Raw genomic sequence first — 14181 nt, 5'->3', positions numbered from 1 at the left:
ACACGTTTGCCACTGGGCGAGGCAACGAGAAACGCAGCTTGCGAATGAAATTACGCGTGAAATGCCGACGCGGCTCGTTGAACTTTGTCGCATGATTTTCGTGCAATTCGCTTCGTTTACTCGTTCGTTATTCGGTCTGAGAGAGGGTATACCTAAATGGCGGTGATCATTCTTTTATGATAATTGACAAATTATAGCGTAGTACTTTTCTTTTACTACCAATGAAATTAATACTTTTATGATATTGTTTGGCTAGATTTACGTTGCAACATGTCCTATACATTATTCTGGAACAATCGCACGAGTAGTTGTTAAAATTTTACGTCATATAAAATCACGAGAAATTATGCGTAACAATATATCATTTTAATTCCGAGAAATCGTTTAAAGACAATTACAAATAATTTCAAGAAATAATAACACCTAACGATGTTTCTTACAATTACAGAAAGGATTGAAGTTTATAGCTATATCTCTAATATATGATAATTTTCAATTGCATCACTTTGCTATAATTTACAAATCGTTACTGCGATAATCAAGAAAATACCATCCTATCTGTACAAAGTCTTCGATACATATATACATGTGTGTAAGAAATCGAGGAATGGAATTTTGTAGTTATTGATCTCAATTTACATTAATTTTGTGTTGCGTCATTTTTCAATAATTTCCAAGTCGTTACTGCAGTCGCAAAAAAAATTCCATTGCATTCGTCCGAGCTTTTAAACATTCATAATACCTATGTGTATAATAGAAATGAAAAAATAGAGATTTATAGTTAGCAGTTTATAAAATAAAATATACATTTATAGTTATCGTCTGTCATTTATATTAATTTTCAAATTCCATCCCTCTTCGATCATTTTTAAGTCGATACTAGTATGGTAAATGAAATTTTGCACGTGAAATATTAAATACATCGAATGGAATTAAAATAAAAAATATTAATTACATTTCTTTTGATCGTTATAAATTAATAATCGATGGATGTAGAAATTTTAACGAATCGCATGTGCGTGTTTGTTGCAGTCTGCAGTCAGTTTAGCAGAGGGGTGTTTTCCATGCTGGGTGCCGTGAGTCCGGATTCATTCGACACCCTCCATTCTTATAGCAACACGTTTCAGATGCCTTTCGTGACGCCCTGGTTTCCCGAGAAGGTAAATAGCTTTTCCAGCCTGGCTAAATAAAAACTTATAATATCGCCGAAGGGAAAAACGCACCGATATTTATTCTTATCTTACCCACCCCTACGTCTCTGCTTATTTTCACTTATCGGCCTTCGACGCTTATTTTTATCGCTTTTCTCGAAGCTCAGCTGCATCGATAAAAAACTAACGCGAGCTTACGTTCAGCAAGTTTTATTAGCGAAAACGTCTTTCTTGCAACGTATAATTTGATCAGGATTTCCGATGAAAATGGAAGCGTTCTTTTTACAAGTAAACACCGGAGACAGGGTAAATCGATAGATTAAATTCTCAGATTTAAATTACAATCTGGATTAATTTTTTGTTGAATGATTACTTTTTAATCTGTTAAACTCCCTTCGTTATCGACTCTTTAATACGAAAGTGGATTCGAAATATATCTCCAATCCGGAGTATTCTATCCCTATAATGCAAAGTATTTCTAACTTATTTGGGAATTAAAATTCTTTTTCCTCGATCGTATAGAAATACCTACGTATCAAAAAACCACAGACAAAATTCAAAAAATAACTGTCACTTATGGCTTCCAGACTCAATTAAACAAACAATCGATCAATTATACAAATTGATCAGTTTATTTTTAGTGAACTGAACTACAAACAAAAAAAAATAAAATTAAAAAACGTTCCATCGCAAAAGGCAAAAAATATAATTCACTGATTACCAAAGAACAAACATGTGAGACACCACTGTGTCAAAGGAAAACGAAAGATACCTCTCATTTCAAATCACCAACAATCTCAACAACTTAATTCAACTCAGTCCGTGATTTAATCGGCTAGTAGAAACTGTCCACCTTCCCAGGCAACCTTGTCAAACTTTTCCGTAACTACCATACGTACATAGGTATATTCGTCGTCAGTTGACGCGCGCCATATTCTTAGAAATTGCTGCGGGTTTATCCTCGAAGCGGTTATCCAGCATTCAGTCAAACTAATTTTGCTTTCGTTTCTCTTTCCTCTGATACCTGGCGTAAACAAACGTATAGACATTACCGTGTACGAGGAAATTCGAATGAAAATCGATAGAGATTCATCGTGGTGGTCGATAATTATCATTTCGCGGACAGAGCTTGCTCGATCGACGTACAACCGCTTTACATACACTTTCCTATACCTACCATAGCTTCATCCATAAATACATAAATATGTATGGGGTGTATACAAACATATTACAATTTGAATTTCGAAATGAATTGGTCCAGTCGAAAATTTATTCGCCACGTCGAATTGCAAACGGTGGGTGCATTTATCGGGTGGCGGTGTGGTAACGCCACTTGCAAAACTGATATCGTACGTCCATATTGGATGAATGGCGACCCCGTATATTCCAGCCAGGATATAAGTGTGCGTTTTTATCCAGCCGTGTTTCGATACGTATGTACGTGCAGGGTAAGCACGCATGAGCACGCAACACGATCCGCACAACGAATGTCCATGTCGTTTAAATGCTAATCGCGTGGTAATGCTAATTCGAAGCCCTCTCTTCTTTTTTCTTCTTCCTATCTATGCTTCCCACACCACATTTCCCTTTCCCTACAGCGACTGGTCAATTACGGTTCGCGAGGAGGAAACGACCATTTATATAAGAGCAGATCTTTTACAATCTCTACCGATCCATGCGGTACAGTGGCTCATGAAAGTATTTGGACATTCGTCATGGAAAACTTTTACGTGTACATTGTGGACGTTATATAAAATATTTCGAAATTTTCTTGCCAATGTAATGAGACACGACTGTCACGATTAAATTGGTAAATTTTGAAACCAATCTGAAATAATGGAATGTAATCTGCGGAATGGAATGGAATGTAATAGTGAAATGAAATCTGAATGTACATATAAAAGCTACAAGATGTGAAGATGTAAACGTATATTTAGTGAAAAATTAGTATATAGCATGAATAGCTAATTATGACAAGTATTAGATACGATCCTACTGAATATCGAGGTTGATTAATATACAGGGTGGTTGGTAACTGGTGGTACAAGCGGAAACGGGGTGATCCTACGCGAAAAAAGAAGTCGAAAATAATTTTTATTAATTTATATTAATGAAATAATTTATATTTAATAAAATATAATAAAATATTATAAAATAATAATTTATATTAATAAAATAATTTATTAATTTATATTTATATTAATATTTATATTAATTTAATATTAAACATTTTTTTTTTAATTTTTCCATCGAGACAACGATCTACAGTGAAATCCGTTATAACGAGACGCGATAAAGTGCACGCGTACCGAGCGAAAATTCAAAGTCGATTTTCTCGAAAACAAAGCCTCGAACGAAAAATTTTTATTCTATATTTCCGACTTCTTTTTTCGCATAGAATCACCCCCTTTCCGCTTGTACCACCAGTGACCAACCATCCTGTATAATGGACAATCGGGTATTTAAATACATTTGTAATTTCTGAATTGAAATATAAATCGTTCAGAAGCAGCGTTGATCAACTCAGGCAATTAAGAAATACAGAGAAATAATGATGTTACAAAACACTATTTTTTAAATCTGTCTTAAAATTTACTATTATTGTAGTAATGTCATTCTCTCGTGATTAATGAACTTGCGCAAGTAAGTAATTTGTTTCTTGTCGGTCAAATATCAATCATGTATTTATGTAATGAAATTAGAAAATTAATGAGAAGTGGAGTCGATTAATTTACACCTTTTAACAGGTTCATATAGAGTATACTTGTACTAAGTACCTTATATATGGACTTTCAGATTTGTTTCAAACTTTATCAACATAAACACGACAATCGAGTCTTATAACGATGTTAATGAAAATTCAAAATGTTTCACATAATACGCATGATACATTCATAAAAGGTATCTACTAGTGTTCGAATACTTCCGTGAACATTTGTACAATGCTAGTTTCTCCTGGCATCTTACAGAATGCGACGTGTTCCTTGTTATTGCTATATTTCTTCCTCCTTTTTCTGTCTTTTCGTAAGGGATTATTCTGTTACAGCAGATATTGGATGACGGAAAGTTGCTTCTGTAGTTAGCTCAGGAAACTTTAATGGCTAGCTATGGTCATTTTTACCGAGAGAAATCCCAAAGTGTTACCCTAATTTTTTTATGAGACTTCGTGACATGGTAGAGCTTGAAAAACTGAAACTAATGGCACACGGTTTTTGACACTGGATTTTTTAATAGTTTATAAGATACGTACGAGTAGATGACGGTTTTGTAACTGTTCCATCGGATGAAATTTCATTAAAAAATCATCTTGGAACCTCTCTTTGTCAATTGTGAGACGGCTTACGAAAAAAAGACTTTAAGTTACTAAATCTTATAAAAACCTACACCGTTTGTTACGTTTTTAAGTTACTTATGATTTTTAATGATTAAAAGTCATTGTGTTGTTTGAAATATATCTTTCCAAGAAGTATTTTTTAATTAGATGTACGTACAATTTAAAGTTTCGACAAAGATTTATACGATTATTCAGAGGTATCTGGATACACACGTGTTTTTTGACGAAATGTATTTTAATTTACAAAATTACAGATGAAACGTACTGTCACGACTTTTATCTTCATAATTATCATATCACGTACAAGTGAATTATATGGATTTCTGAAAACTAATATTTAATAATAAAACTAACATTTGCAATTGTCAAACCTATTACGATTACAATGTTTCTTAATTGTCAATTTTGTAAATTTTTAAATTGAAAGCCAGATAAAAAAAGGTTTTTCTAATTTGACAGTAAGACTTTTGATATTGATGGAAGCAGTAATACTTAAATGATAAATATATATAGTAAGCAGTAGAATATATTTCTATTTATTAAAATGTAATATAATTTTAACTTATAGTGTACCCCGAGTCCATAAAGAGATAGTATGTTCCAATTCTGTTCGGTGATTCCCGATCAGCTATAATCTTCGTTTCTTTTCAAATACTTCAAATACTATTCTATAAATTAATATTACTACAAATCGACTTATCATAAAGCATCCAGATACTTACGAACATTCGTATGTGAAAAAGTTCCTTCTTCCTGAATGCAAAAAAAGCACCAACGATCCCAAACGAAAGCGTAATTCGCTTAAATCGGCTGGTTACTTCACAAGGGAGAAAGAAAGCTGGGGAAACGGTCCGATATTACGTAGCAAGGAGCTTTGGAACTGACCAACATTCGCGCCACGGTACAGCATCGTAAATATTTACGGTTACATTTACACTGGCGGCGTTTCCGTCCTCGTCGTGTTCGCTCGGAAAAACGGCGCCGTTCAACGGTTCACCACGCGTCCCCGCAGTTTTCGGTTCTGTTCGTCCCCCCGACCGAATAAAATCTGAAAGTCGAAAGCGTAAACGTGAATGTCCGCCCTACGTGTTTCAGGTTCTGACACCGTCCTCAGGTCTCTTGGATTTCGCCATAAGCATGCGTCCGGATTATCATCGCGCTATCATCGACACGGTGCGATATTACGGCTGGAAGAAAATCATCTACCTCTACGACTCCCACGATGGTAAGTCGCCGACCTTTCTCATGCATTTCTCATTTTACAACGTGCCCCTATAGGCCACACAGAGATCTTGCTCCTTGCGTTGTATACGGATGTTTCTATTTTTATTTCACTCGCTAAGGATCCGGTCCCCGGTGACCGTGGTTCGGTCGATATAGCGAAAAATCGACAACGTTCGTCCGTCTAACGTATGCATCGTAATCGCAGAATGGTAATGGACGCGTTGGGAAACGAGAATTTCTTCATTCTTCTGGCTCTATCGCGAGACGTGTTTAAATCTGCTGCGTTTTTTGGATTGTCGTTAACAAATTTCTTAAGACCGAGGGAAAGATGAAAGAATCGTTGCCGATCTACGTGATTTCGCCTCTTGAGCACATGCTGAAGTTTTTTTTGAAGTGCTGGAAATATTTTTATTTGTTAAAAGTAAGAGTGAGATTAGAACACAAAAATTCGAGGATCAGATGGGTTGAATCGTGGCGGTGGATTATGTTGTACGTTAGTTGTACGTGTTTAGTTCGAGTTTGAAGTCTTAGATTTGTACTAAGTGGAATAGTATCAAATAGTATCATGTGTTTGTAAGTTTGATTAAGCTGACTGTGTTTCTTGTTACGCAGTACTCTTTTAATTTTTGTTATCAATCGGGTGTTGACGACATTTGACATATGATTGGTATTCACAATTTAAATGGGTATCGACAAAGTAAATAATAAATAAACTACGAATGTTTATTTCATTCATTTATATTGATGTGCGAAAGTATATTGCACATCAATATAATTGCAAAAGTATGCAGAATATTCAGAAGTATAGAAGTACGTGTTGCAGTATGCAATTACAAATTTAATTAAGTTTCGTTTCTTGGGGTTTTTTCTACAAGTATAAATTTATATAAATATCCGCAATATTTTTCTGGTTTCAACCACTGGACACTCTAAGTCTTCAAAGATACTTCCAAGCCTTCAAAGGAAGCGTAAAGGAAAGCAAAAATATGGAAGTTCGAGCACTTGTGAATTTAAATATTCTGAAAGATATCCCCACGGTTCTGGAATTAAAATATTTGAATGATGTTTTGAAATTTTCGAAACGTCGTAGGGCAGCCAGAAAATCATAATAAATTAAACAGGTTTGGATAAGTTTCTTTGAAGTTTCTGAAAGTATATAGTTGCACATATATGTACATGTATATGTATATAATTTAAAGTTAAGTTAGGATGAACAAATAAATTTATTAAATCCGTTTTTATACAGTTTAAATGAAAATTAATTTCTCTTGCTTTTGTTAGACGTTATCTTGTTATAAGTTTTGCTACACATAAATTCTAAAATAACGTATTTGGCCACATAGGAAATCAGAAGAAACTTCAAGAACGTTATCATTCCAAACAAAATAATTCGACATTTCCTATTTCATGTAAATCGAAAGTTCCTTCACAGAATTTAAAATTGCGATTTATTCATAAAAAGAGAGTTACAATTTGCATGTATAATCACCGCACTATATGTGATAAAAATAACTGAAGGTTAATCTCTTCCTCGTTTGGTACGTTTCTTATCCTTATATCTCTAATATCAAACGAATAAGTCACGAATAAATTTGACGAAAACTGAAATGTTTATTACTGCCGTGAATATCAGATGGCCGGCGCCGATCTTCAACGCTTGCACGGAAAGGAAATACATTTGCATGCTTAACTACGACACTGTGTTAATTTTAATTTCATACCGACACGGTCTAGTAGTTCGTAGAAATGAAATTTTTCATCTCCATCGTGATTCCGTATGCAAACGAAAATGTGGGCGACATTGAGTCTCGACGAGCGTGCTAGAAACCATGACACAGTATAATCTGTGGTATTTTTCACCGTTTACGTGACCTAATATTCTCGCAAGGATTACGCATGTATAAATATCGAACCGATATAAAAATTCTCCAATGACATTGAGCTCTAATTATTTCACTATTCAAAGTGAAAACGTTTAATGGAAACCTTGCGATGCTATTTTCATCAAGGATACCAATCCCCCAATAATCTCGCGCGTAACTGATAATAATTGCTACTTACAACGTTCGCGTACTATTTTATTAATAGTTAAAATGAAATCTTGTAAGATAAATTGAATAAGTACAAATGACTAGTTTTCATAATGCTATCAATGCTGAAGAAACGATATGTATGAGATCAGTCTCTAGATAATATACATATGTGACTGTAAAAATGAAAAAAGATAAAGATTATCGTATCTATTGAATTATCTATTGTTTTCTAATCCAATGTCTCGATAATTTTTACAGCTAAAAAATTCTACCAAATGTTCAAGTTGGACAAATTGTGAATGTGAAATATTAAATAAAAAAAAAAAAAAAAAATCTGATAATTTTTAGATTCCTCTACAAGAAAAATGAAGAACTCGGCGCAGAATATTCTATTTCGATTTTAATGTGCTCTATTGTGTTGTGTTTCTTGAACTAAATGAAAATTATTATTCGCATGAAACATAGAAAATGGAGTAGATCTAATAATCTCCAACTATTGTATTACATCGAGCATTGTTACAATGAAGCGAAAAACCTTTTTCTATTTATTATTATCGATCATTTCTGTATCATTGTACTAGCATTTGTAATCTTTCAAATTGCTAATTATTAATTCCGATACTCGTCGATTCGATTTTACTTGAGAGATTCGAACTACGATCTAAGAGACAACGTTGCTTATGGAATTACTTAATAGTTTACTGCAGTTTAATTTATTTCAAAGTCAGTTTAATATTATTCCTGGACGATCCATAAAACAATCACTTTAGACAGAACGCAAGACGTGCAATTATTCGACAAAGAAAATGTAAAATCGCGAAATGTAAAAACAATCGCAGTTTTACCAACACCGGTTGCCACGCTATGCTTGAAATGCAATTGTGTTGCACGAGATTACTGTCTGTAGGTTCGAGGAAATAATTTGGCCTCGAAGGTCGAATCAGGTGAATACTTACGCGCATTCAAGGCGACGTTTTTCCTCTTACTTTCGCCATTTGCGTAAGCCGTTGATATCGCGATTTTGTTACGGCGTAATTCCTCTATAATGATCATATCTCTCTATCAACATATACATCAACCTCCATATTAACGATTACGCGTATTTTCAACGACGTAGTTAAAAGTTTCGCGAATTCGCCATGTACACGATATTTGCATCAATGTACGGACTTACGACGTTCAAAGGTTGGAAAATTTCTCTCAGCGCGTGGCAGTAAATAAGTAGCATAATTGTTTAATAAATTGACATTTATCAATACCGAGGGATTGCAACGAATACTAAAACATTGCTATTGAAATTATAATAAAATACTTGATAAAGTATTCGGATGTATTTAAGCCACTGTGTCCGATATTAATAATTACTGTAATCATTACAATTAATAAAAATACTTATTGTAATTTATAACATACTATTGGAAATTTATCTGCATTTTACGTTTTACATATCGTATATCTTACATACGTATACGTATATTACATACATATACTATATAACATCGATCAGGAAGGAGTACTTTTATAATACATTTTGATTCTTTGTGATTTACAACGTGAAAATTGTTTCTACTTTTCACCAATAATGGGGAAATAAATTATTTAAATACCAATTATACCGCTCGATTACCACTAATAAATCAACAGGCAAATTGTTTTCCATGTTTTCTCACTGATTATTACATCTCCTCGACGAGTTTCTAACCCGATTACCTTCGAATGATGGCAATCGCGTGTAATCACAAGATTTGCCTTTAAATCTTATACAACCGGCGCGACGCTTCGTCCAATACTCTTTATTACTTCTATTCATGCTTGATTCCAGATAATACGAATAATGGAGCGCGCCCTATGATCGTCTCGATTTAAACTGTCAACATTCGTTCGGCCAACGAGTAATTATTCTTAATGCCACTTATATGGTCTTAAATTTATCAAATTATACCATATTTACATGAATTATCACACATATAAGATGGATAAAGAAAAAATAAATTAATTGTTTTCTATAGAGTTCTTGAAGACATCTATTCCGATTTTCTTGTAAACTAACGAATGGAGCAAGGGAAATAATTTTAAATATTTTAAACAGTGAATAAATAATTTTCAACCTAAAACACGGTTACAATTATGTCTTTGTCATTATTGTCTTGAAAAAGACAGGTTTAGTTATAACACGGTAATTGCAAAGAGTAAAAAAAAGGAACGTTTCACGTAAATGTTATTAATCCTTGATGTATAAATTATTTAATCGTCAGTTGTCTGATTTTTTCTACCTATTACACGAAAAATAATTTCAGATAAATTACACGAGTATGATATGTAGGTAATTTACTAATTACGTATAATAGAAACTTGTCAGAATTATTTACGAACGAAATGAAACTTACATTGCTGTACGATGAAATTTTCAACACGTGTATAACTGACACGAATCTACGAACCGTATTGTTTAAATTTTCGTTACAAGCTTAGATTTCAATTATTCTCAAACATGATCTTTACTGTTTTCTTCTTGCGACCAATTTCAATTTTTCCAAATCTTTTTCACACATCATTCAATAAACTAATCCTTTTAACTGCTCAGAAAAATTCAATTTTAAGAAAGTTATTTTGTTTTAAAGGATATTGGAATATTAACGTGGCCGTCTGTATATGAACAAATTCACGTGTGTATAATTAAATGGTTTAGGATGAAACGGACGATCTCGAGGAAGGAATCACCACGAAAGCGCTCTAATCCTTGCAGGCGATCGAAACGTTAACTCTTGTGAAGGGGGCGAGAATTTAATTACTTAATGAAGCTAGTGGAACGGTCGTTCAACCGAAACTATTAATCACCAACTGCCTGCCTCGTGACCGTTCCGTGCCTTACCGGTTTCCGTTTCGTTATAACTCGGTCACGCGCCCGTTGTGCTAAATTATTTAGGATTCCCAGCAATTGCTCTTCTTCCACCATCGAACGATAAGAACGGCCATCGCGCAAACCCCACTGGGGTTTAATTACCGAATGCAAATGTAAATATACTTTAGGGACCATCGCGTGGCCTTTGTACGCAATGGTTTCTCTCTCTCTCTGTCTGTCTGTCTGTCTGTCTCTCTCTCTCTCTCTCTGTCTGTCTGTCTGTCTGTCTGTCTGTCTGTCTCTCTCTTTCTCTCTCTGTCTGTTTGTATGGCGGACGTCCTTTGCAGTTCGCCCTTTACCCTCGATTTCAGGTTGCATAACGTTGTACGATGCGATCTTACCCGATTAGTGCTACAATGTTAACAGAAAGAGGTAACAGTAGGAAATTGTATACGTGAATTGGGAAGCTTTAGCCTAGATTTATTGCTCCTTTATGCGTCTAGTGTAACGTTTTTTTCCCAACTATCTGTTTACCGAGTAATAGGTCTGGATTAACGATTTGGGATATGTAAATGTCGTAAATTAGGGGCGGGTTAACTGTTTGCGATTCTACGCCTAATTGCGGTATAATCCTGCGAATTTGTTAATATAATGTAGTTAGCATAGGGACGAATGAATGGTAATTACAAAATAATGATAAGACTTATTAACTGTATACATTGGGAAGAGAATTTTACTGTGTTTATTATATTAGGTCTATAATGACATCTTCGAAAGACAATATAATTTTTTTCTTAAAATATATATATTATTTATAGTTAGTGAATATATGATTTATGGATATGGTATTTTTTTAATCTGTATATATAAAATATGTGCGTGTATTTGTTTGAGTTATAACTTAATTTTGAGTATAAGAGGAAACTGTATAATGTGAAAAAGTAAGTTTGTTGCTCGGGACAGTGTTTAGTACTTTAATCCGCTATAGAAGAAATAATATTCGATTTAACTGTATTCCTTGTAATGTGTATTTTACGTTTTAATTAAACATCGACAAAGAAAATTACGAGTTTTGCGATCGCAATTGCTACGAACAAAACACGTTATATAGTATGCAGTATAATAATTAAAAATGGGCACACGTATATTCCCAGTTTACCTTTTTAACAAAAGTATCTAATTGTTTATGTTATTCCGTAAAATATGAAAATACAGCTTAATTATGAACAACTTTCAAAAACAGGTTAATGAGTGCGACCTACTCGGAATAAAATATCAAATTTAACTGGGATTACCAATTGTTTATGCAATATCGTTGAAATTTCACTTTCAGATGTTTAACGATTTTATTAGCATAGATTATCGCGAATCGTTACATTCTCGCGTGCAGTTAACAGCTTTCAAAAATGTTCCCATTTCGTATTTTTTCCATTCAAATGAGATACTAATATGCATATATCTAAGTACATGCAGTGCAACAATCGATAAATCGATCTAATCGAGTGTTTAATAATATTCACGATCTCACTTACGACAAGCTTGCTCAATCAAACTGATTTGCACGTTTCTCTTATTCCGTGCAAACTAGTGACTTATTGCTATCACGGACGCGTGACTAGCACGTCCTATACGCTAATATTGAACAATTGTTTAAAATATTCCACGTTTATTAGATAATAATATAAAATTGGATAAAACATTTCAATGAATCATTTACATTTAACATAGACAAAACGTTTAAAAATAAATTCCTTATCGCAAAATTCCTACTTAGCTCGTAGGATTTCTTGCAATTGTTTTTCTTTATTTCTTTTCCTTATAAATGTCCAGGTCCTTAAGAAATTCTTCGAAGGATAAAGTCTATTCCTGATAACTCCTAACTAAAAAAATTTTAATAAACAAAATCTTTCCTTCAAAATTTCCATCTGGTCCAAACAAATCCTTTTCGCAGAATTCTCAATTCGCGCAAAATACGTTTATTAATTTATCACAGAGGAATTTCCCGGACATATCTATCAACATTCATCTCCACTACAACCGCGACTCGATTTATACAAATTTCTTTGCAGCTATCGCAATTGTCAAACATACCACTTGGATGCCCATTCACCCTGCCAAAGCAACAGAACCACGTCTCAAAGGCTGTCTCAGAGTGTTTGGAAATGCATTTCTGCTTGGTCAGTTTCGCGTCACGAGTTTCGCTTTTTCTTATTGGAACCGCCTTCTGACTCGGCGAGGCTTCCCATTTCTTTTCGTCTTGACAGGTATCGTCCTTGTATCACCAAATTTTTTAAAGGTTACGACACCGTTGCAAGTCTTTGCATCTTCAACGTAAAAATCTTATCATAGTTGTTGATACAAAAAATCCCAAACATTTCCTTGTAACTCCGTTACTGAAAAAACGTCGTAAGAGATTTCCCACTTTTTTCTGGTTTCGGCAAGTTTCGAACGTTTACTAATTTACGAAACTCGTTCCTGTCGTGGTCTAACCGTCAGGAATTGGTGCGTTCAAGGCCATCGAGTTAGAGAACCCTTGGTTACGCTCGGTCCGCTTTTTCTCTTCGCTTTGTTCAAGACGAAGGAACGTGTTTGGAAAGGATCAGAAAGAGTACAAACAGCGTTCGCGATCCATGCAGAAATACTTCGTGCTCCGTGTGTTGTACAAATTTCGTAAACTAATACCCTGACAATTTTATTTCGCCTGGCAAATGGCGTTGATCTGTCGGGATTAAACAGTGAGTTTAAATATCTGTTGGACTGATTATTTCGACAGAGTCGTTCAGATCGATATCAATACGGTTTTTCATCATCCGTGAACAGAAGAGAAGTGCATTTCCATCGAACGAAACGGAGAAACACGGAAAAACGTGTTTCGTATTTGCCACATCAAATACGCGATTCGAATAAAAGTTTATTTCTCCTACTGCTTCGTTGTACCATTTCGGTATAATTACATGCGAAACTTGTGTAAATATCTTTTTTTCCTGGATGCAGAAGCGCGTTAAATAATAGCCGGAAATGAATGACGCGCGTTGTGATTCGATCATAATGGGAATATTAATTCAATTAAAATAACAGCGAGGCTGGCCAGTTGTTTGACTATCATATCGTTGGAGATATATAGTAGAAGCGCAAGGGAAACGAGAGGAAATCAATCAACACGGGGAAAACATGTAACAACGATTCCCATATTCGATGTTCGTATTTCCCATTTTATATCGATAGTAAAATTGCACGGGTGTTCGACCTTTAATAACTTTTGCTCGAACGGAATCGTTTGTTTAACAATGCCTCGATGTTTTTAATGAAAACGTGCGAGAGCGTGCGTTCAATTGGATCAATTAGAAACATCGTTATGCGTAACGTCGTGCGAGATTCGAATGGATCGGATATTATCGAATTTCTTCCTTTAGTGCGTTTTATTGCGGTTCAATAAATTTGGCAAAATGAATTGTCGTATGAGGTTTATGTTTGGAATAATCCTATACAGGGACAGTAAGCTTCAAAATCTCTGGGTATTTGGTTAATTGGCTGCAGCATTGAATCAATAGCGTAAAAGCTGGTTCAATAATTTTATATTGTTCCTTTTTGCTTGCT

The 14181-nt window shown here is 34.4% G+C and overlaps 1 protein-coding gene across 2 annotated transcripts in view; it reads left to right on the top strand.

Moving 5' to 3' along the window:
- Window positions 1–14181, top strand: part of LOC117235031 (glutamate receptor 1) — a 335753-nt gene that overhangs the window by 232178 nt on the left and 89394 nt on the right. For both annotated transcript variants that reach the window (XM_033496676.1, XM_033496677.1), the window contains exons 3-4: window positions 1033–1160; window positions 5581–5710. In XM_033496676.1, the coding sequence (XP_033352567.1) occupies window positions 1033–1160; window positions 5581–5710 (258 nt within the window). The remainder of the gene's footprint in view (window positions 1–1032; window positions 1161–5580; window positions 5711–14181) is intronic.

The sequence above is a fragment of the Bombus vosnesenskii genome, unplaced genomic scaffold, assembly GCF_011952255.1.
Source record: "Bombus vosnesenskii isolate JDL3184/JDL3185 unplaced genomic scaffold, Bvos_JDL3184-5_v1.1 scf7180000013314, whole genome shotgun sequence".
Taxonomy (NCBI): Eukaryota; Metazoa; Arthropoda; class Insecta; order Hymenoptera; family Apidae; genus Bombus; species Bombus vosnesenskii.
This window is presented reverse-complemented; position numbering and strand designations above follow the sequence as displayed.